The following is a 27,136-nucleotide window of genomic DNA, read 5'->3' as shown; positions in this document are numbered from 1 at the left end:
AGCCTCCCTTTTAGGCTTAGTGTAATGTCACCCGCGCACCCCACCCCTACCCCAGGTCCCTGTGATTACAACCACTTTTTTTAGTTTTTATTTTTTTGGTGCTGGAGGTTGAACTCAGGGCCTTGTGCTTTTTAGGCAGGAGCTCTACCACTTGAGCCACTCTGCTGGCCCTTTTTTGTGTTGGGTTTTTCTTCCTGTTGTGTGTGTCAGGTATTTTCTCATGAACTATTTGCCTGGACTGACTTTGAACCTTAACTGTACTGATTGCAATCTTCTAAGTAGCTAGGATTATAGGTGTGAGCCACCAGCACCCAGCTTTACATATTTTTCCAATAGGGTTTGCTTTTATGCCCTGGTTGGCCTGGACCACAATCCTATTTGCACTTCCCACCTAGCTGAGATGACAGGCGCTTGCCACCATGGTCAGCTGATACGGGCTCTTGGGAACTTTTTGTCTAGGCTGGCCTGGAACTGCAGTCCTTATGATCTCTGCCTCCCTAGTAGCTAGGATTACAGGCGTAAGCCACAGCTCCTGGCCCACAATCAATTTTAACCATTGACAGCCCTCAGGCTGTGCCATTCACTGCCCAGACACTGGGGACCTGTCAGTTCTTGAGTATCTTTATTATCCATTCTTGGGGCACCGCTGGCTCCCCAGCTCAGAGTGCAGAAGATGTCTCCTACTCCCTGCCAGGCATGGTGCAGAACAGGCAGCAGGGGATGTGGCAGAGAGAAGGCTACACGGCACATGGCTTTGGCAGGGGACCTGCCATTCTGCAGGCTGCACTCTGGGAATTGTGGGGTCTGACACGGGAGGTAGGGAGGTCCTTCCCCTGAGAACGTCCCTGGCTCTTTTGGTCCTCTAGAGAGCTGTGCGTGTGAGTCTTAAGGCTGTAAGCGCTTCTTTCCTGGGGTCCCGACAGCCGGTCATTTAAAGCCCCAGGAGTAGGCATCCAACCCTCCCTGACCTTGGACTCTGGGATGCGCTTTCTTCCTGAGCTCAGAGCCTGGCCAAGGTAGAGGCAGGCAGGAGAGAGGGCCGTCAGGGCAGGTTGCAGGCCTCGGGGCTCCCGCAGCCCTCAGATGGGGTGCACAAACTGGTAGACGAGGCGCTGGGAGATGTCGGGCTTCCGGATGATGCCCTTCTTGTAATACTGGCGGATGGAGCGGCTCAGTTTGTCGTAGTTCATGGCGGGGCGGTTCTTGCGGATGCCCCACAGCCGCGCCACCTGGGCAGAGTCCTCAATTTTGAAGATGCCTGGGGGAGCAGGAGGGTCGAGAGAGAGAGAGAGAGAGAGAGAGAGAGAGAGAGAGAGAGAGAGAGAGAGGAGAGAGAGGGAGAGAGAGAGAGAGAGAGAGCGCGAGCCAGTGTGTATGTGGAAGGCAGCAGGAAGAATAAAGACCAAGATCAACAGGTCAGTCTCCTGGAGAACCCAGGGAATCAGTGCTGGGGTCTCCTTCAGCTCCCAGCAGGGGCCGAGCTCTAGGGACCATGACACCAAGTCCTTTGCTGTGGTGAGGGGTAAGCGAATGTGTGCAAACATATGCCACAGGCCCCAATAGGTGGTGGAGAATAATATGGTGCAGGGGGAGCCTCCATAGTTAGTGGGTTCTCTGGGGCTCTGCTCCTGCTGCGGGTCCAGCCAGTCCACTGGAAGTCCCTGTGCTCTCTGCTGTGTCCCCAGCTTGACAAGATCCGCACATCCCCCTCCCCCTCTTGCCTCCTGTGCCCTCCTAGTTCGCATGCCTCAAACCACCTCTTCCCTCTTCTCAGACATCTCTGCCACGTGGACCTTCCTGGAAAGAGCAGGTGTGAACCAGGCTGTCTGGGCTCTGCCCTTTGCTACCTCTTGTCTGGGCTCCTTTTTCCTGTCTCTCAGAGGGGGTTGGAAGTGACCACGTGGATTACTGAGTTGTTACAGAAGATGCTCAGAGCAGAGCCTGAGGACTTGTGGTATGGGAGGACCTATGACATTGCTAGCACCCTCAGCGCTGATCCTAAACCCTCCTGCCAAGGCCCAGATCAGCCTGCCCCACCCCCCAACACCCCTGGAGCTTCCCAGACCCTCACTAGTGTCAAATGCACACCTAGGGCCACCACACTCTGCACAGGAACGTCTCCTCCACCACCCCAGATCACCCCTTTTTCTTTTCTTTTATGTAGGACTGGGGTTCAAATTCAGGACTTTGCACTTACAAAGCAGGCACCCTACTGCTTGAACAACACCTGTGGTCCATTTTGCTCTGGTTATTTTTGAGATGGGATCTCAAAAACTATATGCCCAGGCTAGCCTCAAACTGAAATCTTCCTGATCTCAGCCTCCCAAATAGCTAGGATTACAAGTGTGAGTCACCAGCACCTGGCAGCTCACTCCTTCTTGTCCTCCTCCTCCAAGAAGTCCTCTTAGGCTTGGACATAGCTGATCTCCTTCCTGCCCCCCACACGCAATCATAACCCCAAAATGCCGTATACACCAGCTCACTGCATTGCTATTCTTCTGCAAGACTAGGTCCCTCAAAGACAAGGCATGGCAGAGCCCTCACCAGACCCTCAGGGTACTGTGATTCTCCAGAATGAGACCTGAGTCAGCATGGAACCTGAGTAGGCACTCAGTGAAGGTTTGTTAGATGAATGACGCCAGCCCTTTTTACAGATAAGAAAACTGAGGTCCAGGAATCCACTGCTCCTATGGCAGCCTGGAGCCTAGAACCCAGGCTTCTTGGCTTTTAGTCTTTTTCAACACACACACCAGAACATTGTAGCATGTGTCTGTAATTCCAGCACTCTTGAGGCTGAGGCAGGTGGATCACAGGTTCAAGGCCAGTCTGGGCTACATAGTAAGATCCTGTCTCAAACACACACACACACACACACACACACACACACACACACACACACACACACACACACACACACACAGACACCATCTAGCCCTGTACTGTCTGATAAGGTAGCCACCAGCCTTAAGTGGCTCTTCTTCTTCTTTTTTTTTTTTTTTTGTGGTTTTGAACTCAGGGCCTTGCACTTGCTAGGCAGGCACTCTACCCTTTGAGCCATGGCCTCAGCACCACAGACAGGTGTTCTCTCTCTCTCTGTCTCTTGTGGGACTGGGGTTTGAACTCAGGGCTTCACGCTTGCAAAGCAGGCAGCCCCATAAGTGGCTTAAGCATTTGAAGTGTGACTAGCCCAAACTGAGATATCCTAAAAATGTAAAACATGTTAGATTTCTAAGACTTAGTAAAATGTCTCAAGAATTTTTAACACTGCATGTTGAAAAAGAAGTCGTTCAGGTTTTAGAGGATTTAGGATTTTGAATAGTGGCATAGACTTTAGAGGTTGAGCATCTGTAACCTGAAAATCCATCTCAGAGCTCAAAATGTTTTGGATTTGGGAGCATTTCGTATTTCAGATTTTTTTGGTTTAAAAGTTTTTGCAACGTATTTTACTAAAATTAAACTCATCTGTTTTTAAATGTTTCAAATGTGGCTACTAGACAATTTATATTACAGATGTGGTTCACATTGTATTTCTTATGGAACACCAGTAGTCTCCCCAGGGGAAGCGATGATGCTTTGGGGACAAAGGCCCATTCTCAGCAGTCTGAAGCCCCTGCTGTGCTCAGGCACGGTATGGTGTGAGAATTTTAACAGGACAACGTGTGGCCAGGAGAGAGATAAGGACACACACTGACCCAGACCCTGGGGAGGCCCGAGGACTGCAGTGTTTGGCATCACGAGCAAAGCACGCTCTCTAGCCCGCACCTCGGGCTGACTCAGCCCTACCGGAACCCTCAGCCCCGCCCCTGACCGCCCCAACCCCGCCCCTTGCCGCTCCGGCCCCGCCCCCTGTCGTGTTGCCTAGTAGCCCGCAGGCAGCTTACCCTTCTCCTTGTTGAGCCAGCGGATGAAGCGGCCATAGCTGTGGGGCTTGAGCAGCAGCTCCTTGAGGAACTGCCACAGGTGGATGGGCTGCCCGGAGCAGGAGGAGTCCACCTCGCTGTCGGTCCAGCTCTCTTCGCTGGTGGATGCTGGCGACCAGGGAAGGTGGGGTGAGTGGCAGCCGCAGCCACCCCCTTCCCAGGCAGCCACCCCTTACTTAGCCCTGACCCCTGGCCCTGGTGCTCCCTGCCCAGCTCACCGCAGTAATGAATGGCCCCAGGCGATGTCCTCTCCTTCATCCAGGCCGCTGTGAGGCAAGGAGAGGAGGTTGGCGACCAGGAGATGCCCCGGGGCGGGGTGGGACTGTGGGGCGCGGAAGTTTCCCTGTGGCTGGGGTGTCCCCCGCGGTTCCCTGTCTCTTGCAAATCTGGGAAGACCAGGTGCTTACAAGGGTCGCTTCTTGGAAGGAGATTTAGGCTTTCAGAACTGAGGGCCTCAGGGACCTTGCCTTGGTCCCTACATCACCTCCTTGTTCACTTGCAGACATGACAGCCGGGCCTCCCTTTCCTCACCTGTGAAATGGGGCATACACGCTCCTAGCAGGTGTGGTGAGGAGTCAGATGGTGAGGCCTGCACCTTGACTCTTAAGGGTAAGGATCTTGGTCCTCTGAAGTGCCCAGGACACAGAGTGAGTCCCCAATGAAAGGGAGGCAATTTGAACATGTAAGGGCCACGAAGAACAGGGTAGCTGTATGAATGCTGATGGGAGCAAGGCCCAAGACACTTGAGTGGAGAGCAGTACCATACTCTGGTGCTATTTATCTGTTTTTTAAAAAGTTAAAGCTATGAGTGTACATTTGGTTGGAGATGCAAACTTTCTCTGGAGCGGTGACCCAGAAACTGGTGATAGTAGCTGCCTCTAGGAAGGGGTTGGCAGCTGGGGCAGGAGTGGGAGGGAGACACTGCTCATTGTACACTATTTCTCACTATGGCCTTTTAAAATCTTTTTTTTCTTTTTACAAGGTCTTGCTATGTAGCAAGAATTCTTGATCCTCCTGCCTCAGCCTCCTGGGTGCTGAGATCACCACATTGGGCAAATCATGCAATTATAACCTCATTATTTCTTGAAAAATAAAACAAAGCACACTTTAAAAAGGAAAAAAGACACGGGGTGTAGCTCAGTGGCAGAGCACTTGCCTAGCATGTGCAAGTCCCTGGGTTCCATCCCCAGCACCACCAAAAAAGAAGGATAGCAGGGAGGATTTCCTAGCATCCTTGTGGCCCTCAGCTCTGAGATCCCAGGTCCCCATGGTCTAACTTTTACCTTTTCACTTCTGCGTGCTCTGTATGCAATTCTGGGGGCTTGGCCAGGGCTGGGGTGGTGGGCTTGGTGAGCCCCCAGGACCCAAGAAGCCTGCTGTCACTGGGGGCTGAGGTCTGCAGTGGAGTCTGGGCTGGGGTAAGGGGCTGCTCCCCAGAGCAGGGCAATCATCAACCGGCATCCTGGCTTGACTAGCCCCCTTCAGTGTCCCTGGCTTGGAGCCTGGAAGGGAAATTGACTTAGGCCATGTCTCACCTGATTTCCAGATGTCCAGGTGGGCATGCAGCACCTCCCCACCCAGGGGTGAGCGCTGGCGGAACTGGTCCTCAGACATGGCGCACAGCTCCTTGCCCCCCAGCTCCTGGAAGGCCTTGCCTGCAGGGGGCAGCCGATACTGGTGCTCTGTCCACAGGAGCCACTTCTGAACGTTGCCGGGGCTCCAGTCCCCGGGGTCTGGGCAAGAGAGTACCTTTCAGCTTGCAGGTTCTGGTGCACCCCAACCCAAAGGTGGCTCTCCTAAGAACTTGTGGTCCAGGACATGTTACTCTTCTGGGTGTAGCCAAGCCAGGCCCAGATAGGGCCCTAAGGGGTTCCGTGGAGGCAGACGCCCCAGAAAAGAGGAGAGTGAGAGGGAGGAGACAGGGCCCTAAAACAAACTTGTCTCAGGACAAGACTGCCTGTTGTCTCTGCACTCCCCATTGCAACCAAGCCTCAGGTCCTCCCAGACCCTTCCAGACCTCTGGGGTACAGCCCTGGAAGAGAGCATAACATCAAGCAAGAAACACATGAGCTTCTCCAGATACCGCTTGCCTTCCCCAAAGCCCTCAGGCACTGGAGGAAAGCCTGAGGAGGAATCCAACACCAGGCCACCATTCTGGGATTTTACAGACGAGAAAACTGAGGTCCAGAGACTTCCATCTGTGTCTAACCTCTAACAAAGGGCTGGGTGCATGGGAGCAGCTCAATGCTACATGCTCCATAAATAAGTGGCATGGTCCAGGGTGGCTATGGGGCAGCTACAGGCCTCTGAGGCCAGGACAGTAGTCACTGGTTGGGCCCTAAATGTCCCCTTGAAGCTGCTCTGTGGGGGATGTCTGGCAGGGCACAGAGGTGGGGCCACGTTGCAGAGCACATTACAGTAAGGCCTCCAAGTGAATGCCATGGTCCATGCCACTGCCTCAGCTGGGTGACCTGCAAGCTAGGCTGCTCCCACTTAATAAGCTCATTTTCCAACCCAAGGTCAAAGTAATTTGTTCTTGTCTCCATTGTTCTGAGAGCAGGTGTGGGGGAAGAGGCCCATGGGAGAGCCTCCTGGGACGGGGCTGGCATGGTGTGGAAAACCAGAGGACTGGCACATGGGCAGGAATTGCTGGGAGAGAGGATGGGTGTAAAAACCCCTCCTTCCCACATAAATACTTCACAGAGATGGAGGGAGGTGTGTCAACCTGCCAGGGCTGGAGGGAGACACACAGGTGACAGAGACCCAGCAGACTTTGCAGCATCAACTCCATGGCCACATCTGGAGGCCTGGCAGGCCACCCCTTTGGTGTGGTTCCCAGGTCTAGATCAGGGCCCGGTATGTGAAGAAGGACTTGTGGCTGAATTTGTTTGATAACCGATTACTGGGCATGTATTGTGTTCAAGGTGCTATCCTCGGAACTGGAACAAGCAAAGGAAAACCCCTGCCCCGTGGAGCGCACACTCTAGTGGGGGCCAGAAAGGAACCAAGGTAGAGAACAAGCAGTAGTATACACTGGGGGAGAACCAAACCAGGTGGGAGGAACAGGAGGTGGGTGTAGGCAGCACTTTCAATGGAGGGCCAGGGCCATCTCTATGACGGCCTCATAGAGATGGTACTATCTGAGTCAGGACCTGAAGGAGGTGAGGGATGGGTCCAGTAGATATGTGGGGGATGAGCACACTTGGCTAAGGAACCAGCAAGTACAAAGGTCCTGAAGTGAGTGTTGTGGGAACAGCAGATAGCCAGATGACTAGAAGACGGAATAAATGGAAAAGAGGGACAAGTCTAAGAGTAGATGGAGGGCTGGATGGAGCAGAACTTGAATTTACTTCACCTGGCCAAGTGGGAGCACTGGGCAGGTGGTTGGGTGCAGAGTTGGGTGGGGACTGTCCACCTGTGTTCCCCTGGTGGAGGTGGCACGGGGGAGGGCTCACCTGCGGCAATGTTGAGCAGCTTGCAGGCCGTCTCAATGTCCTTGAGCACCTCACCCACCACCATGGACTGCACCTGCTCCAGCGAGTGCTCCTCTAGGGCCAGCCCGCCTGGTACCACATCCAGGCTGCCTCCTGGGGCCTGGCTGTCAATGACCGGGCACTGCTCCGGCTCCTCCGGTGGCTCCTCCCGAGTACTGGCTGAGGCACCCTTGGTTCCCCAGCTGCCGTCCTCGGGGTACAGCATATCAAAGTAGGAAAGGTAGAAAGCAGACAGGCCTGGGTCAGGCGTGGCGGGCGGACTGGGGCTCCAGCCCCGCTTGTCGGGACCCACGGCTCCTGCCACCACCTTCTCCAGGCCTGTCCGCAACAGCGTGTCTGGGGGCAGCAGCAGGCAGCTGGGGGGCACGTCGCTCAGGCCCGGGCTGGCGCTGCCCATGCTGCTGGGGCTGGCAGCTGTGCCTGCAGAAATGAGAGGAAGGAGGGTCAGGTCTGACTGCTTACCTCCACAGGGGCCACTAAGCTGGTTACAGGGATGAGGGGCCCAGTTGGCAGTGGCTTCTGCCTGGAAGAGGGTTGGGGCTTCCAGTCATTGGGCAGTGAGGACAGGGCTAGCTGGGAGAAGAATGGTGAGTGGCAGCCAGGTTGGTGGGAATAGCAATCCCAGCTACGTGATGTGCTCAGGACAACCTTCTGAGGCTCCAGACCCGCCTCGTCTTCGTGGGGGAAGGCATGACCAGCCCCATGTGGCAGATGAGCAAACTGAGGCCCAGACTAGGAGCTGTTGAGACCCAAATCTTTCCTGCGAACCCTTTTCTACTGTAGTCATGCTTGCTGTCTGTTATCCTGCCCTTGTCAGGGTGGGCTGAGTTATCTTCACACACCCAGGGAAAGAAAAGAAGACCAAGACAGTGGGGTGCAATCCCTCTTCCATGTTGGGGCCACTTGGGAATGCGAATAGAGTTGCAGAGCTGCACTTTTTTTTTTTTTGGCTGTACTGGGGTTTGAACTCAGTGACTCACGCTTGTTAAGCAGGTGCTCTGCGACTTGAGTCACTCTGCCAGCAAAGCAGCTTTCTTGAGATGGCCTCTCAAACGTGGTTCGCCTGCACACCTAGAGCTGGTTCGGTCACCAGCCACATGGCCTCCCCTGAAACATGCTGTCTCTCCCAGGGCCCTTAGCCTCCCTCTAAGTCAAGTGCCCATGCCTGGCTTTCCTGGGACTGCAGGGATAACGAGAAGGCACGCGCTCCAGGGAACACCTGAGATCCTCAGCAGATGCCCACCCTCTCTGCCATTCCAGGCCCCCAAGGCATCTTTGAGCCTCACTTCTTGTGGTACCCAGGCTCTGCTGTCCCCAACCTGCCCTGGCCCTTTCCTAGGGACCTATATCAGAACGTGCAATGTGGGTGAGTTAAGGGGTGGGCATCCCCCAAAACTCTGGGGTCCTGGGGTTGTGGGTGACTTATGGGCCTAGGACTCAAGAACAGCTGGAGACAGATAGAGGCTCCCCAAGAGGCTGTGCCCCCGAACACTGGTGAGCCTGCAGGAGGAGGGAGAGGAGTGCGCTGAGGGCAGGATGGTTTGCGGCCTTCCTCTGAACCTGGCTCTCAAAGGTGGCAACCAAGCAGCATGGGGCTCAAATCCGCAGGGCACTTCTGCCATGAGGCTAGTACTATTCAGTTTGAGGCGACTGGCACGTGAGAGGAGGCTCCTGTCCGAGGACAGGTGTCCTCTCTGTGGCAGATTCATTGTGGCATCCTGGGGCATCTCCAGTGACCCTGTGGTGTGAGACTGACCTGCTCAACCTGTGTAGCTGGCACTTGCCCCTAGGGCAAGGTTAAGAGCCCAACTTCCCAAAAGTTACCAGCAGCTAGCCCATTTGAAAAGTTTGTGCAAGAAACTGAAGTCCCTTTTTCTCTGACTAGATAGCTTAGTGAATAGGAGCTACCTTTTCTCCTCCTTATTCAGTGCTCAACCTTTCCAACTGTACAAGGCAACCCTGCAGTTTCTTGTGGAGAGAATGCCAACAAGAGAGAAGGGTGTTCCCTTTGATTTCAACTCTTCCTTTCAAGGGCTCCTTTAAGTGACAAGGAAGAAAAGGTCAGGGTGGGTGTGGTGGGCAGGGACAGAGGGGGGCTGGAGTTGCGGGGGACAGAGGGCAGGCCTGGAATCATTTCAAGACCTTCTGTGCAAACACTCATGTGTGCCATGGGCCCACATTATTTACCCAGGCAGTGCGAACAACCCGCTCTGCCCCTGAGTCCACACCCTGGCCGGTGCCCACGCCCTCCCCCCAGGCGACTCCACCCCTAGAGAGCACCCCCCTCTCCACCCTTCTTTCTTCACCTGCTTGCCTCCCGCCCCATCCACGTCCCCAAAACCCCCCTGCCTGCCACGTTAGGATAGTCTCTGCCAGCTCCCCGGGCCACATGCCAGGGAGGCAGCTTTTCCAAGAAGCTGGAGAACTTGCTTCCGCGCGGCCTCCTGTTTGCTGGGCCTTGGCCACAGGCACGAGGGGAGGCAGCTGCTTGAGTCCAGGCACCATTCATGTGAGGAGTCGGTGGGAAGGAACAGGCAGGGTGGGGGCTGCACTGACCAGGTTGGGATGTAATGACAAGTTCTGACACATCTGTTGAGTGAATAAGCCTTTCTCACCCTTTCCCCATGATGCAGAAGTAAATGACCTGAATCCAGGGCTCTGTCACTGCCCCCTGACCCAGGGCTCTGTCACTGCCTCCCCTCTCTTCCCATGCTCCACCTCACCTTGCCCTGCTCCCCACAAAGCTGGGCCCCTTTCCTCCTGAAACAAGTTGACAACTGACTGTGTGCGAACACTGGCTCTGTGCTGTGTCCAGGGTATCCATCCCTTTGACTGTGACCACCTACAGCCCGGGCACATGGACTCACACCTGTATTGCCGATGCAGACAACAAGGCTTAGGGAGGACACACAGCTGGCTCCCTCCTGGCTGTGTGCAGCTTCTGGTTCTTGGATCACAGTCCCTCTGGGGCTCCTGGTCTGGCCTTGTCCTGTCTTTCAGGGGTTCTTCCCATCTCCTGGCAGCTCACTCCCTCTCAATGTCAAGCTCGTTTCTGTCCAATGCTGTTACATCAGCACTTCCGTGCTCAAGAACCTACCATGGCTCCCTTTGCTTGCCTTGCCCTAACACAATGACTGGTGTCTATCTCTGAGCCCATTTCCTACCCAATCCAGATAATCAGAGCTGGAAGGGACCAATATATGATCATTTTATAGTTAGGAGCAACGAAGCCTAGAGTGGGGAATGGATTCATGGGCTGGTTCATGGCAGAGTTTGGACCAGAACTAGAGATTAACATTGTGACCATGTATCCAGGCTCTAATAAGGACGGCATTTCTTGCCTGGCCCCATGCTGTGCACAATGTGACAATGTTCTCTTGTGTTGTACTCCTGCTCAAGATGCCCCTTCTTTCTCATCACAGGCAGACGAAGGACCTCTTCACTCAAGGAGCCTTCCTGACAGCTCCCCTCTGACTCCCCTGGCTCTTGCCACTTGTGCCAAGCAATTCAGCCCATGATTAAATCCCAAGGTGATGTCTGTTCAAGGGGATACAGGTACATGGGGAAAGCTGAGGCTCAGAGAGTAGCAGGAAGGACTGAACAGGGGTTTCCAGGCCACTGCTGCATAGGTCTGCCAGGCCTGGGCAGGCATGTGGACAACAGGCCAGGCCTCCCAGTAACTCTGTCAATAATCCAGGGCTTCAGTCTCCTGAGCGATGCCTCTAGCTCCCAAACCTCGAGCTGATCTCTCCTGGATTAAGCCATGTGTCTGGATTAGGACTCAGCGTGCCCAGTTCCTTCCTGCCTCAGAAGCCCCACTCCCTCTCTAGACAAAGAAAGTTTGGTAACAGCTGGTGAAGCCCAAGCTGGAGACAGGGCCGGGTGGGGGGGTGGGGCGGTGACCAGGGATCCACACCCCTTAGCCCCCTCTCTCAGCACCTCCCATTCCTTTGGGAAGGCAGAGGAGGGAGAGAGGGCAGAAGGACTCAAGCGACTGAGTACACTGTCTCCTGACAACTCTCATGCATAGATCAGGAATGCGCCCTTGGGTCCCCTCCCACAGCCCACCTAGCACCTTGGCTGCAGGAAGGCCTGGACAGTTGTGGGAGTGGAGCTTATCCTCCATGTCCTGCTCAGCCCAGGTGCCCAGATCCAAGCTCCTGGGGACTGTGGAGTGAGATAAATGTTCCCTGCCCCAGCTCAATCCTGAGACCAACTCCAGTCTGCCCGGAGTTCAGACCCCAGCTTCAGGCCCTGTGAGAGGGAGAGTGGGTGGGGCAGGGTGACCGAGCCAGCCACTTTGACTCCCTGCACAGCTTCCAGCAGCCTCACTGAAAAAGGACAAGTTCTGGCTGGAGCTGACCTCCTCTGGCAACCACTGTAGTCTCTGCTCTGACCGTTGTCCCTCGCCTCCCGTCCCAATCTCTGGCCCCTTTAATGGACTGGAGTAGGGGGTGGGGGTGGCACTAGGATGTGACCAAGAGCCTTGAATTATGGGCAGGGGCCCCTCAGGCCTGCACCCCTACACCCCCACACCCCCATGCCTCCAACTGGTCAGCACCTTGGAGAGATGCCACAGGGAGTCCCAGGCCACTGCCCATGGTCTGCTAGGCAGCAGCGCCTCGTTTCTCTGAACCCCCTCCATAGGCCCCAGTCTCTCCTCACCTGCCCTTCTGTGGTGCTCAGTGCCCCATGCCTTCCCTGAACTCCAGCAACTTCCACCATTCAAAACCATTCTTCAAATGAGCCAAGAGAGGCTCCCAGGCCTCCTTCCTGCCTGCTCTGCACTGCTAGAGTGCTGGTCTTGCCCCCTGGACAGACCATCCTACTTCCCAGGAAGGGATCCTAGGCTAGCCACTGTGAGAAGATAGCTCTGGTCTTCTCTAAGTCCCCAGTGTGGCCACCCCCAGCACCTACTGGCCCAGGCCTCCAAAGCAGGCAGGAGGATGGAGGTCTGGAGAGAGGATGGAAAGGCCCTACCTATGCTGGCTCCCCGTACCCACAGGCCCCTGACCTGTCCAGGTTACTCCTACAGAAGCTCTGCTCTGAGGGGTTCACCCTGAGGAACCAGGGTGTATAAGAAAGTCATGAAGGGATGAGACTTCATAGGGTGGAGGGTGGATAGGAGCTGGGGGGCAGGGCCAGGTAGCAGGAGCCGAGGCATAGGAAACAGAAGGATGGGTGGGGGGAGCAGGGGGGAGGCGCACCAAGGAAACTGGTCTAGTCTGCTCTTCCCATGGCTATCATGGGCAGCTAGGAGCCCGGTGGCTCTTTGGTACCAGCTGAGTCTCTCCTTCACACACTGTTGCACGGCACCCTTGGCATCCATACAAGCCACCCTGGCTGATACTCTTCCAGCTCTCTCTGGGAAATGGTAAAGGCCAAACTAAATAAACTGTTCTTCTGGGCCCTCCCAGCTGTCCCCTGGGGCAACCAGTATTATTCCCACCTGACAGACAAGGGCTCTGTGACCTGCTATAGCCTGTGTCATGGGCCTGAGCAGTGACTCAAACTCCAGGCCCAGATTGCTTCTCTTCAGATGCTGCAGATGACCTGGCACCTCTGAGCCCCTTCTGCCTCTGCACAGCCCACTAGCCCCACTGTGGTGACAGTGCTAGGAGCGGGAGGCACTGGGGCCCTGTGCGCTATCATTTGAGTTCACCCCAAGGGAGGGTGTGACCCCAACGTCTGGATATAGGGCTCATGCCCTGCCCCCTTTCCACCATATGTGAGGCCCTGGGCAAGACCCTGGAAACCTCTGAGCCTGTTCCCTCCTCTGTACTCCAAGGGGTGTGGGCCACTGACTGGGTTCCCTGACCCAGACCCCCACTGCCCCTTAGTTTGGCTTTGGGATTTGGAAGGAGGTCGGTGGAAAAACAGTGGGAGACACCAGGACTCCCCTTGCCCTCAGAGGCACAATTCAGAGCTGACAGTTATGGCAGGAGGAGGGCTGAGGCAGGGTGTTCCCATGTCCCTGGAGTTTGTATCCAAAGGTTCTAAATCACTTGACTTCCCTTCTGACCAAGCAGGGCCACTGCCAAGCTGCACCTGCTCCCTACCTCCTCCAGCCAGCGGGCCCCCAGCCCAGTCCAGCCCAGACCACCCCGGGGCTTGGAGTGAGTGGTGCTGACAAGGTGGGACCAAAACCAGTTTCCACCCCATCAAGCCAAGGCAATTCTGCCTGGCTTCCAGAGTTTTCCAGAAATTGCAATTCAGTTCTTTGCTCAGCCCTTGTACAGCATGCACAGCATGTAGATATATTTCACTTCACAGTGTCCACATGGCTGCCCCTTCCCTCTCTTGTCCCACAAACCCTCCTCCAAGGGGCTGGGCCACAGCAGCTCCCTATCTTCCCCCTAGTCCTCCATCATGGTCTCTACCATACCTCCCAGCACTTGCCCCCCGGGGGCTGCCATGTTTTGTGGGTGCTTCACACCCTGAGGCTCTGCCCCAGGCAGCTGCTCCTGCCACTCCTCCCTGGAATACCTTGCTCTGTCAGTGACACGGGAATTCATAAAAGGCTGTGTGTCTCAGGATTGCCGTCACTGAGCAATCCTGGACAGACTGATGGAGAAAAGATGTCTGAGCCCCAAGCCTGGGCCAGCTCAGCTCCTTACTTAAAAGCAGGTGTTTAGTCAAGGTGAAGACCCTAGGACATTAGACTACCAAAGTCCAGAATGAGCTGTCCAGGGAGGCTAGGTAGAAACTACTTCAAACTAGGGCAGGGCAGGGGTGCCTAGGACCCATTGGCTTCCAAGAAGCCCACTGAGACACAGCCCCCTTTTTCCTGGGGGCAGGGGCTGGGCTCAAGTGAGGGACGGGAAAGATCCCAGCAGCCTTAGGGCAACCTGCCGCCAAGAGCAGAGAAACTCTGACCCAGCCCTTGTCACCAGTTTCAGGGGCTGGAACCCTAGCCAGGGTGGCCACTTCAAACTCTCTCTCCCCAACCCCAGAGCTCAGAATGGAGGGGGATCACCTCCATTCTGCCTTTCTACTGCCCTGGGGAGGTCCTGGTCCCATCTGGCCCCATCAGAGTCACACTGAAGTCCTGACCTTCGCTGGTCAGGAGAGGTCAGAGAAAGGAAGAGGCTCCCACCCCAGTCCCAGCAGAGGGAAAGGAGACCTGACCTGGCTCTGCTAGGGTGCCTAGCCTCACACCTGGAGCAAGCAAAGAAATAGAGATACAGTGCATTAAATGTCAGGAAGGGCCCAGGGCGATGGGCTCACACAGTTGGCTTTGTGAAGAGCTGCTCCACCTGCTGGGCCACTTACCTGGCTGGGTGCAGGGGGTGGTGGGGAAGGAGTGGGGGTAGAGATAAAGGGAGGGTCCCGGGCCAGGGGAGAGCCCTGATCTCTCTAGCTCTGGGACTAGGGTCTGAGACTCGGTTGTGCTCTCTGTTAAATAGGCTGCTGACTGCTTGGCTTAAGGAGTTGAAGGATTGAGAGCAGAAATTCCTGTGGATTATGATGGTTGAGTGTGCTTGAAGGTAAAGCCTGGAAGCAGGTGAAAGGATGGGGCTAGAGAAGGGGGAAGGCTAGTAGATCAGGGAGAAATGAAAACAGAAGAGGCAGGTGATGGTGGCTGAGGGGCTGGGCTGAAGGATGGGGGCTGGGAGAGAGTTGAGGGTGGTGGTGAGGAAGGCCTGGGTCTTTTACCCTGGGGTCATCCTGCTCTCTAACCCAGTCCAGGGCAGCTTCTGGCCTCCTTCACCCCTCCCTTCCCCCTAGGAGAAGCCAGAGCCAGGAATTCCTGTCCCACCCCCACATCAGCCTAGGAGACAAGCTGGCAAGTCCATCTTGTCAGACTACCTCTAACCAACTCCTATGCAACCTTCAATGCCCCACTCCAGTTTGTCTCCTCCATGAAGCCTTCTTTAACAGAGGAGAACTACCTTGCCTAACCTTATTTCAGACAAGGAGCCACAGTGCACTGAGGGAAAGTGACTGATCCACGGTTACACATTGGGCCCAGTGGACTGAGCTCTCCAGGTTACTCTCAGGCTATACCAAACCACTCAGCACAAAACCGTCTAATTTTTCCAGTGCTGTCAACTTTGCAATAACCTTGGGGTAACATGTAGATTCTCCAGGTTCTTCTGAACCCTGCCAATCACACTATCTGAGCATCTATTGAGCACTTGCTGAGTGCAGCCCACTTCCCTCAGGCTTGTCTGTCAGAGAAGCCCTATCTGATTTTTAGGGTCCTTGTAGAAAAGTGTCCTATAATTGATAAAAAGTAAAGAGAAAGTTTGCTAGGAACTGAGTTTTCAGCTCTAGACCCCCACTGTGGTGGGCACAGAGGAATCGCTTGTCCATTTAGGCAGTCAAAGAAGAGGGCAGTCAGTAGTGAGACCACTTCCTCTCCTCCAACTTTTCTGGGGCTCTAAGGGCACCCCCTACTTGACTGTGAGTTGGGGTGGGGAGACTTGGGTTGGGGGTCCTTGGTGCTGGCCCCTCCTGCAGGTGGATAGGGGCTGGCTGAACTATGGCATGGCATGGCCCACGGTCGGGCAGGGCATTCCCCCATGCTGCCCTCTGCATTGGGTCTGGGGCAGCTTGGAGGCCTGTTTGCTTTGTTACTCAGCCGAGCAGCTGGTGCAGGGGACATGTGGCTTTACTGGGGTTGCGGTGAAGCTGTTTGCTGGGGAGGTGGGGGCAGGAAGTGAGGCTGAGACCCAGCCCTGGCCTGGGAGGAGGAGAAAGACCATGACCATCATGAAGGAGGCTTGTGGCCTGGGTGTGGGCTGCTGGTGGCTATACCTGGTAGGGTGAAGGGAGGGGATCAGGGCTAGCTCAGAAGGCCTGCACATACACACACACAGCCCTTAGTTAGCCTCAGGGGCACCCCAACTACTCAGGCCCTCAGCTTCTCCCCTCATCCACCCCTCCACCTCCCTTTCTCTAGAAATCTGACAAATCTTAGAATTAGACACCTTTGAGGGGACCCTCACACACTATTGCTTTCCTTGTGTGCCCAGACTGGGGCCACAGTCCTCAGCTTCCTCTCTGGCCCAGGTGCCCGGGTGGTTTGGGCTTCAGTGATCCCAGACCCCTTGCTTCCTGTGCCCACCCTATCCTGTCCAGCCCATCTTCTTAGCTCTGGGCCTGCCCCTCCTGCTCTGACCTGGACCCTTGTCCTTGCCCTAGCCTCCAGGCCCAGCGAACCCCTGCCCGTTGTGGCAGGGAGACCCTCCTCAGGTGGAGTCTGTGCAGACTGTGGGTTTGACTGGGTCCACAGACATGGGGCTTCCAGGCCTCGATAGGCTAAGGAGCTCCCCCAGCCCTGGGCTTGACCCAGGGGGACAGACAGGTCAGCATGCAAAGTGGACAATACTCTGAGGGTGAAGGGTCTAGGTCACAGGGCCATTCCTGCCTGGAAGATGAGTTTCAAGTCCTGCCCCAGGTCCATCCCCACAGCTGTCAGGGAAAAGCCCCCCATGGCAGGGCACCATCTACCTCCTGCTACACTTACCCGTTAGCTTCTCAGTGCCCGAGTCGTCTACTGCAATGCCAACCTCAGGGGCCAGGAGGAGGTGTGGGCAGCTTCAGCCACTGTTGTCTCAGCCAGGCATCCGGGGGACCAGTGGGACCAAGGGCCAGTAGGGCTGGGGGCAGAGGTGGCCCTCAGGTGTGCTGCTGCCAGGGGCACCTGGCCACCCTCAAGGGGTGGCCTGCTTAGGTCTCAGGGCTGTGTGGCCCCCAGTCCAGGGCCACCAGCTGGCGCTGTGACAAGACCCAGCCAGACGGGAGCAAAGGGGCAGCGACAGGCTGGGGCTGGGTGTGTGGGGCAGAGTGGACAGGTGGAGTACAGGAATGTGCAGGGAGGAAGTCAGGCGGCCACGGGATGGAGAGTTGGCCAGGCCTGGTTTCCCATTATAAGTAATCCTTCCTTATTTACTTGAACAAATACGCTCCCTGCTTACCTCAGACCGCAGGCGGGCTCCTGGTTAACCCTTGCAGGCCTCCCCTCCTGCCCTGGGCAGTTGGGAACTCCCTCCCTCACCTACCCATTCACTCACTCCTTCACTAGATGACGTGTAGCCATTGGGCTCCCCTTACACACAAGGCACAAAGGCTACATCCAGTGAGACCAGGGCCAGGGTGGAAAAAGGGACCAGTCAAGAGCCAGGGCCAGACAAGCCAGCAGCAATGTGTGAAAATCAGAGCCATGCACTGTGATGGAGGGTCACTGGTATGCTGATGGTGGGCCCCAGCCAGGGAAGTCACTGAAGGCTTCCTGGAGGAGGCACTGCCTGCCTCCCTGGCCAAGGATGGAGGGATCTTCAGAGACCCCTGGGGAGGGGTCAGCTTCCTCTCATGCTGCAGGGGGCTGAGCTGGGGGATGTCCATTGGGTCATCTTGGAAGGCTTCCCTTTCTGTCAACTGAGTTTGTGAACAATGTTCATAGGTACTCTTAACTTCAGCAGTTGGGTGGCTGCCCATTGCATGTGTCCTCTATAACTTCAGGAAGCTGCTATGACCTTCAGAGCTAACCCTCACCTTGACCAACAGCAATAACCTCTATCAGAAGGTTGGGCTTTTCAGCCCCAGAGAGCCCGGTGCAAAGTTGTCATTACTGACACCTTAGTGAGGATGTTATCAAGGGTTGCTCCCAGAGAAGGTGCAAATGGGATGAAGCAGAGGTGATATGACTGACCACTCCTAGCTCCTGAGGTCCGGGTTCCCTTCTCTGTACTCACAGCTGACTGTGCTGATAACACAGCACTCTGATGCATTGATACTGGCGGCCGCTGCTCAGTAAGCACCTACTGTATGCCAGGCACTATTTGGCACTCATGAAATGCTGTCCTGAGGTACTGTTGATTGTACTGTAAGTACTATAATACAGGTAAGTACAAGGAGTACCCGATAAATGCTTCTGAGTGATGGGGTGAAAGGGAAAGCTAGTACCCCCCCAATGTCCATTCTCCCCTTTTCTTTGGAAAATAAATGTGATTTGTTTTGTGATTGTGCTTCATTTTGTTTTAGACAGGGTAGATGTATAGACCATTCTGGCTTTGAACGCAATCCTGCTTCATCCTCCCAAATGCCAGGATTCCAGGTATGTGCCACATGTGGCACATACCTAGTTTTTTGTTTTGTTTTTTGTGGTGCTGGAGATGGAACCAAGGGTCTCATGTATGCTGGGCAAGTGCTCTACCACTGAGCCATGCTCCAGCCCCTGGCTGGTGGGTTTTAGCTGGGCACGTGGCTACCTGGAATGAAGACTGTCTCAGCCTCCCTTGCAGCTAGGTATGACTATGTAACCGGCTGGGAGGGAGAGATAACTGGTGCTCATCCTTAACTCTTGGGGGACTCTGTGAGACACATGACCTTTCTGCACCCTGTGTGACATCATAGCATCAGCCTGGGGTTTGACCCAAGAACACATACTGGTTCTGTCACCTTCCAGCTTTGTGACTTTGGACAAGTGTTGGAACTTGAATAGCCCCCTCCCCACGACTAGAGGACTCTGACTGCTACGAGGGGGAGGTAAGGTTGGCTAAAATGCCCTGTGTATCCATGTGGCCATCCCCTTGCCATGTGTTTGACCCTCCACAAGCCATGTTTGGTACTCGTCCTCTTGTTCCTCACAGTCCCCTCCAGGTACGTAGTGCTATGCCTACTTCTCAGGTGAAGAGATGGAGGCCTTTAAACACTTAAAATGTTGTACCCAAGGTCATTGCTGGGAGGTAGATTCAAAGTCAGATCTGCAGTTTCTTTGATAGACCCTCTGTTCCTTCCTGTCCTCTGAGGGTCAAGTCCCAGGTACCTGGCATAGGCCACTAGGCTTCTGGCCTCCTGCCCACCACTCCCCCAGGCTGGCCGCCTCCTTCTCCTCCCTGGTCAGCTCCCATTGAGTGAAACATACCTGCTCCTATCCCTCCATCTAGGGCGATGCCTGACCCAGAGCCACCACTCCAGACTTGGGTCTGGTGGATGGTCCACACTGACCCTGGAACTTTTCTCCAATCTGGTGAGATAGCACATGCTCTCTTGACACCAGAATTTTTGAGCCTTGAAGGTGTAAACTGAGAGCTTCCACCCCTAGAGTAGGAGGCAGATACCTTGCTGACATTATGGTAGGAATACCTGGCCAGACCAGGGAAGTTTCCGTTGTTTGTTGTTCAAGTGGGTTTGAGTTGAGCACCTCAAACTTTGTCCCCAGCAGCCCTTGCAGATCCATGGCTCCCAGGTTTTTGTTCTAAGTACTTCTCGGCATGTCTACCTTCCCAAGGTTCTTCTTCCCTGAGGGCAGAATCTGTGGAGCTCCTGGCACCGTCAGATTCAGGACACAGATTGCAACTTCTGGAGATACTGGCATGAATACACTCCCACATCAACCCTCTGGCCTCAAGCAGAGTGCACAGGCTGGGACTCCAGGTTGTCACACACTAGTGGCACAGTGGGGAGTGAGTCTCAGGCACCCTGGGCCCTCTTGCCTCCTCTGTAACGTGAAGATCTGTCCTGCTGACCTTGAGGGTTGTGGGTACACCTGAGGAACCAGGTCCATCTGTCTGTCAGTTGGTGAGTCAGATCTTGGCCTTCCTAGCTTTCTTTCTGTCCCAGCAACTTGCGCTCCCATCCTCCTTGAGTCCCACCCTCCCAGGAGCTTTAGCCTGCAACGAGCTTCAGCAGACACAAGGCCCCGTGCCAGTCACAGAAGTGTAGCTGCCAAGTGACCAAGGCCCAGTCCCCAGGCTCCAGGCATAAGAAGGTGGGACAGCCTGGGGGAGGGCTTCCTCCGCCATTGAGGTGTGAGGGGCCTGAGGCTGGTCACTCAGATGAGACCATGTGGAGCAGGATGGCAAGGAAGCTTATTTGAGGGACCACCTAGTATTTGTGGTACAGATGAAGCTCCTAAGACCAGAGAAGTTAGGGCACAAGCCTAAAGATGCACAGCAGGACTGGGATTTGAATTCAGATCCTGATCTGTGCTCACATGTGGCATGTGTTATCTCATCTAATTAATCCTAATAAATCTGCCACCTGAGATGTTCATCTGAGATGTTCATCTGAGATGTTCACAGATATAGAGGCTCATTGACTTCCCCAACATCAAGGCTAAAAAGTGGCAGAGGCAGGATTTGGGCTGCATCTGATGGAATCCTCTTTCTGGGACATGGTGCCATGCTGGGTGGTGGGCAAGGAAATCAGGATGACCCAGAGAGTGGTGACTGTATCTTCAGGGGCCACACAACTAGGCATTTCCGTCCACTGGAGCACGTCTGTCTCTGACACACCTGGGTCATGGCATATTGCTTTACTCAGACTAGCATGTTTATTGGGCATTTACTCTGTGCCAGGCCCTGTATGGGCACAGCCTGTATGAGCTCATGGCCTGGTAGCTATAGTTACTCTGTGTCTCTCTGCCTCAGAGGGCACAGCTGATTCCCAGTGCCCCTCCCAAGAGCATCCATCTGTGGACATACTGGTTTGTGAACACTGACTACATGCCTGACTAGCTCCATTCTAGGGAAAACTGACAGGTAGGAGGGTGTGGGCCCTGCTTCTCCAGACCGTGGGGTTCTGAACCAGTCCCTCTCCTGCCAAACCTAAGCCCCAAGGGGGCTGAGGTCACATGATGTCTTGCTGTCCGCACAGGGCCTGGCTGTACCCATGCCTACCCTTCCCTCTGGTCTCTCCTACTGCCCCTGGGATGCCTTCTGAGGTCTCTCCCCATCCAGGGCCCCAGCACAGCTCTCAGGGGCCCCAGAAGTTTCCTGTGGACCCAGCCAGGCAGGGCTTTGTCACAGATGGGTGCTACCACACCTGGGGAACCCCACATGCCTATTTAGGGAGACTAACCTCTTGCCCCACATACACCCTCTTCTCCTCAACTTCTGTGATGGTGCGGGAGGGTGCTATCTGAGACCCAGCCTGACCTGGTCACTACACACAGGCATGCTGAAGGCCTCCTGAGGCCAGATGGGTCACTGGGTCAGCAGGGGGCCTTACTGCACATTCCAGGAATGAGATGGCCAACAGAAGTGTAAGTCCATATGGTCTATGCTATGGTCTGCAATGCTCTGGGAGGGCGGAAGGCATAATGGGCAGGGTCAAAGATACCAGTTGGTGGGTCGGGGCATGGGATGCCACTCTGAATTTGTGACCAGGGTGGATCTCCATGGGGTAGGAGGGTTGGGGCCAAAACTTAAGGTGGGGAAGGTTTGAGCTCTGTAAGCATCTGTGAGTATTCCAGGTGGGCTGTTTGGGGGCTGAGGGAGCCAGTGTGCAGCAGAGAGGCCTCTGTCCCTCATGTCCTGGGTGGTCCCAGCCTCTCACTGACTGGGCGCTCTTGTAGGCTATTGCTTCAGAGCGCTCAGATCAACCCATTGAACTATCTTAAGAGCCCTTTAAGGTAGCATCTACTTTAACCTCAGTGAGGAAACTGAGGCAGGGGAAGTTTGGAGATTACAATGCAAGGTGAGGAGCCAGGATTGGAGCTAAGGTGGTTCTTAGCCCCGACATGGGCTATTTAACTTGGCATATGGTGTCAGTTGCCTCTCCTTCCCTGCCTCAGCACCAGGTGGACCCCAGGCCTCGGTAGGGGGTGGAGGTGGAAGGCCCACGTCAAGGCCCACACCCAGTGAGCTGAGCGGCTGGCTGGCCGCTGCCTTTCCCCCATTGACGCAGAGCCAGCCCCAGCCAGCAGGGCCTTACAAAACCACAGACCTGATAAGAGCACAATTGAGCTTGTTTTGTGACTGCTGAGGGGCTGGGCCACCACCACCAGCCGAGGAGGGTGCTGGCAGCCTGGGCCCTGCTATCAGCAGCCCTACCCCCCCTGCAGCCCCTTTGAAATTTACCCACCTTATCTGGCCCACAGCTTCCCCAGCATTCCAAGGAGGCTGTTAGGCCTTTGTGTGGCCGCTGCCTTCCGCTTGGGCCCAGGGACTATCTTGGGGGAGGGAGACTCCTGGGGAAAGGAGCAGCTGGCTCTCCGACCCCTGCCCCTGCAGTCACACCCAGGGTCCTGCCCCTCACTGCCAGGTGGGCACCTTCCAGAAGAGAAGGTTCTGCCAGGCATCCACCCCCCATGCCTGAGTAGAGCACCTTCGCCCTGAATCTGTAGCACCAGGCTCTCACCTCTCCTCAAGCACCTTCCCTCCTGGGTGCTAGGAGGGGAGGACAGCTTCCTTCCCTCCTACTCTGGCTGCTTCCTCAGCAACCCAGGCCTGATACACAGCTGACTTCCCCACCAGTCACACCTTCAGCAAATGTTTAAGTACCTACCACACACTGGGTACTGGGGGCACAGCAGCGAGCTCACCAGTCTTGCTCTCCTATGGAACTAACATTCTCATGCTAGAGACAGACCCCAAGCCCACACAAATAAGCAGTATTTAGAGCTAAGAGGCGATAGGTGCTGCGAAGGGAGAATTTTCAATGTGTGGGGTGGGGGTGAGGGGCTTCATTTTCACATGATATTTGAGTGAAGACTCTCCCACCATGCAGTTAGAATCATAAATTCTGAAGGGGAGAGCCAAGAGAAAGGAAGAGATACTACTCTGGAGGTTGAGGCAGGAGGTTCACAAGTTCAAGGCCACCCTGGAAAACTTACTTAGCAAGACCTTGTTTCAACACAAAATAAAAAAGGAAGGGAGGGAGGAAGGAAGGAAGGAAGGAAGGAAGGAAGGAAGGAAGGAAGAAGGTAGAGATCCATCAGCCCAATGAGCTCCTTTTTTAGTGAGGCTCAGAGAAGACAGTGAGTGCCTGAGGTCGCATAACACAATGATAGCAGAGCTGGAGTCAACTCTGCCTCTCATTCTTGCTGCTCTCAGGCTGGGTGGGTGCACTTCCAGGGCCCTGGCCAGGACAGTTCTGACCAGTCAGGGATGGAGAGCACTGAGGTGGAGGTGTGGGCGCAGATGTCCACAGTCATTGCTCTGTGTGTCACAGGTGAGGTGGTGGCCAGGACTTGTTTGGGGTTGAGAGTTGAGGCTCAGGCCTTGGTGAGGACTGAAGAGATGATGTGGATGGAATGGATACTGGAGGCCTGTGTCAGCAACTCTAGGTCCCCAAAGAGACCTTGGGGCCCTGCCCAGTGTCATGGGCCTGCGTGCTCCCTGGCAACCACGTGAATGAGCAGTGGCCTAACCTGGAGGGTGTGTTCTTCCAGAAGATCCTTTCCACCCCTGTGCCAGCCCCTCATTCCACCCCAGCACTGCCTGTGAAGGGTGAGTGGCCTGCAGGTGAGGAGAGTGCAGTCTTGGGCTGGAGGATTTGGGGACAGTGTGGCACCACCTGGGGCCTGACCTTTGCTAGATGAATTCTAAAGAGGTAGATGAGTAGGCAGGTGTTGAAAACTGTAAGGCTATGGTGTGGGCCACAGCTTTGAGCCCAGCGTGAGTGCCCAGTGACCCTCGGAATCCAGAATCCACCTCCTTACTGAGCTGGAGGTGCCCATGGCAGAGGGGCTATGGGCCACAGACCGAGTGCCAATGTCAGCTTCACTGTGCTCCTGCTGTGTCCTTCATGTCCACCTTCCTCTAGGCCTCAGTTTCCTTTCTCAGTCTTAGAAGATTTAGGATTTCCTTTCAATGGGATCTTATCAAATGAATAAAAAGCAAGATGCCTGGCACACAGCCAATGTCAACATGGTCTCCCCCAGGGACTTCCGTCTGTCTCAGTGAGGCCATGGCCAGAGTTTAGGGCCGTGCAGGCGTGCCAAACGCTTTAGAGGCCTTTTTCTAGGTCCTTGGGTACACACCGGCTTAACTGTGACCCTTGGTTTATGAGCCACACTCACTGGGTTCCATGGCCAGTCCTCTCTTAATTTTTAATAATATAATGAACCTTGTGAACCCACTACCAAGCCAATATCATGTTTATTTTCTACCTGTATCAGCTCCCTTATCACCCATGTGAATCCTGTAGTGGGGGCTCTATACTGTCCCATTTTATAGATGAGTAAATTTAAGTTCAGTTGAGGGTTCAGGGCATCCTCTCTGCTGGATGATGCTGGATATACCCTGGGTACTATCCCCTCTACCCCCCACTTTTCCTGTTCTGGGCTCTAGGCAGAGTCCTAGATGAGGATGTCACCACATCCCCCCATGTCCTTGCTTGCCAGGTTCTGTTGTTTAGCAAAGGGGGTCACAGATACACACTCAGCCCCTTCAATCCCACAATGGGTCCACCTTCCATAGTCCTGTGCCTAGGGGCCTTCAGGATAGTCTGCCCTGCTCTTTTGGGCCTCTCCTGGCCCAGCTCAGTGACACAACAGCCTGTGATCCCAAACATTCTCCCACACCCCTCCAGGCAGTGCCCAAGAACAATGAAAGAAATGCATGAGTGAATAGTGGGGATGCCAGAGGGAAAGGACAGCAAAGGCAACCACAAGCTGAGCTGAGAAGGGGTGGGGTTGGGGGTGGAAACTGGAAGGGGGACAAGGTAGGACTCAGTTGTGAAAGATGCCTCTCCACCCCCTCCATAAGGGCCACACTCAGGGAGCCCCTCTGACCCTCCAATTCTACTGCCCCTGCCCTGGACCTGGGACCTGCACTCCCCCACAACCACAGTGACTTCCCAGACATAGCACAGCCCAGAGTTCCCAGAACCCATCCTAAACTGATACAGCTTACACAGCTCTACAGGGCCTGAACTGTGGGCAGATGCCCAATGAAATGCCCAGGAAGTGCCTGGCGGCCTCATTTGCTGCCAGGAACACCAGCTCCCATGCAGGCAGGTGAGGGCTGGGGTCAAGATGCTATGCCAAGAGAGGGTCCTGCCCTATTCAGGGTGCTGACCTCTCCTTTCCTCCTCCCTTTCCTTTCCTTTCTCCCTCCCTCTCTTCCTTCTTCCCTCCTTCCCTCCCTCCCTCCTTCCTCTTGTTTTCTCTTTCTTCCCTTCTCTTCCCTTCCCTAACTCTTTTATTCCCCTTGCAGCAATGGGGATTGGCTTCAAGGCCTTTTGTTTGCTAAGCAAGTACTCTACCAATCGGCTTTTTAGTTTGTTTTTCAGACAGTGTTTCATGCTAACTTTGCCCTGGCTGCCCATGGACTTGCCTCTTAAGCAGCCGGGATTTTTTATTTTTTATTTTTTTACAGTGTTGGGGATGAACACAGGGCCTCATATGCTAGGTAAGCATTCTACCGAAGAGCCACACCACTGCTGTGCTGGTCACTCTTGAAAATCTGCTAAGAGGAAGGGTCCTGCACCTCAGAATACCCACACACAATTCCAAGGGCTCCCGGACCACCAGAAGTACCCTCACAAACCCCAGCTTAGGAGTCCCTGTCCTAGATCATGACTAACTCCTGGGCAGGCCTGTCAGATTTACCTCTAGCTTACAAAACTTACTGAGCACCCCTGGCATGCAGTAGGCTTGTTGAAGTACTTATTTCAACAAGTCACAGATATTGGATTAAAGAAAAGGCCACTTCCCAGGGCCACTCACTGGATCAGAGAATCAGAGTTAGAGAAGGGGTCCCATCCCAACACTTACAACCTTCATGGCTCCTCATGGCCCACGAGAAGGCTTGAGGAGTAAATGTGAACAGAATAAGCCCCACCTTCGAGGGTTGAAAGTGGCTCTGGCCTCCTTACTTTCTACACATCCTTGAAACTCATCTGCAGAATCCAACTCGGGCACCATCTTCTCATAGAAGCTTTTCTGATTCTGCTGTTCTTGAGACCCTGGGGTCACAGTCTAATTAATTATCAGACAGTCCTTTTCTTTTTCACCTCTCAATGGACAGATGGATAGATGGATAGATGGATAGATGGATGGATGGATAGATGGGTAAATGAATGGATGGATAGGTGCAGGGATGGATGGGTGGATGGATGGATGGATGCGTGGGTGAGGGATGGGTAGATGGATGGGTGGATGACTGTATGAATAGGTGGGTGAATGGATAGGTGAATAGATGGACTGTGGGGCTGATACAGAGGGAAAGGGGGTAACTGGGGCCACAGCTGAGGCAGATGTACGTTGTCTCTGGGAGGGCAGAGGTGCAGGCAAGGCTTGCTCCTCCTGGTTCCCATGCGAGACCTGACCCACAGTGGCCACAGGCGTGTGGGAAGAAAGAGGGTGACGGGAATAGGATCTGTTTCCTGGTGTGGGGTTTCCACAGCTCCCACCCCACCCTGCAGCTCCAGCCAGGGCACCACTGCCCTGAAGTGACTCAATCCTTGTGATACGTGGGAGGTGTAGGACAAGCCATATAGACCCTGAGCTAGGCCCCTGGCTCTGAGGAGCTGAGGGCACTGAGTCTTACTTCCCTGGTGACTTCTGTCACAAGCTCCAGGAGGGGCTGATACATGGCTAGCACTATGCCCAGCCCAAGGACGGGCTCAGGGAGAGTGAGGGAAGGGGTCTGCTTGAAGTCCCACAGTGGGGTCAGCACCTGATACATGGACTCTGCTGTCTTTATTTTTGGGGCCCCTGACCAGCTCCATCAGGCCACAGAAGGGCAGAGGCTTCTCTAGGGTCTGCCCTCTTGCCTCTGAGGGCACCAGCCTACCTGCCCAGTTCTGGGGCAGAGGGCACTAGTGGGAAGTTGGCACTGGATGGGAGGGTCAGGAGAGGGCAATCCATCCTTTCTGCTCTTCCCACTGGTCCCACCCTGCTCCTTCCATGGGGCTGCCCCTCTCCTTAACTGTGCTTAAGGGAAAAGGAGAGGGGGGAGTGGGAGAGAATAGGGGGTGGACAGGGGACCTGGTCTCAGGTATGTGAAGGACATATGAACCCAGTGTGATTTTCTTCCCTAGAAC

General features: G+C 54.8%; 1 protein-coding gene across 1 annotated transcript; it reads right to left on the bottom strand.

Annotated features, from left to right (window-relative positions):
* Positions 1–610: 610 nt before the first annotated feature.
* On the bottom strand, positions 611–25,216 carry Spdef (SAM pointed domain containing ETS transcription factor). The gene is made up of 6 exons (XM_020164137.2): positions 16,887–25,216; positions 7,376–7,834; positions 5,456–5,653; positions 4,139–4,186; positions 3,882–4,028; positions 611–1,258 (listed from the first exon to the last, which is right to left on the bottom strand). Exons 2-6 carry the CDS (start codon positions 7,809–7,811, stop codon positions 1,080–1,082), a joined length of 1,008 nt encoding a protein of 335 aa, XP_020019726.1. The 5' UTR covers positions 7,812–7,834; positions 16,887–25,216; the 3' UTR covers positions 611–1,079.
* Between the last annotated feature and the right edge of the window lie 1,920 nt (positions 25,217–27,136).

This window comes from Castor canadensis, chromosome 8 (assembly GCF_047511655.1).
Source record: "Castor canadensis chromosome 8, mCasCan1.hap1v2, whole genome shotgun sequence".
NCBI lineage: Eukaryota > Metazoa > Chordata > Mammalia > Rodentia > Castoridae > Castor > Castor canadensis.
The sequence above is the reverse complement of the archived record's forward strand: the minus strand, read 5'-3'. Positions and strand labels throughout refer to the sequence as shown.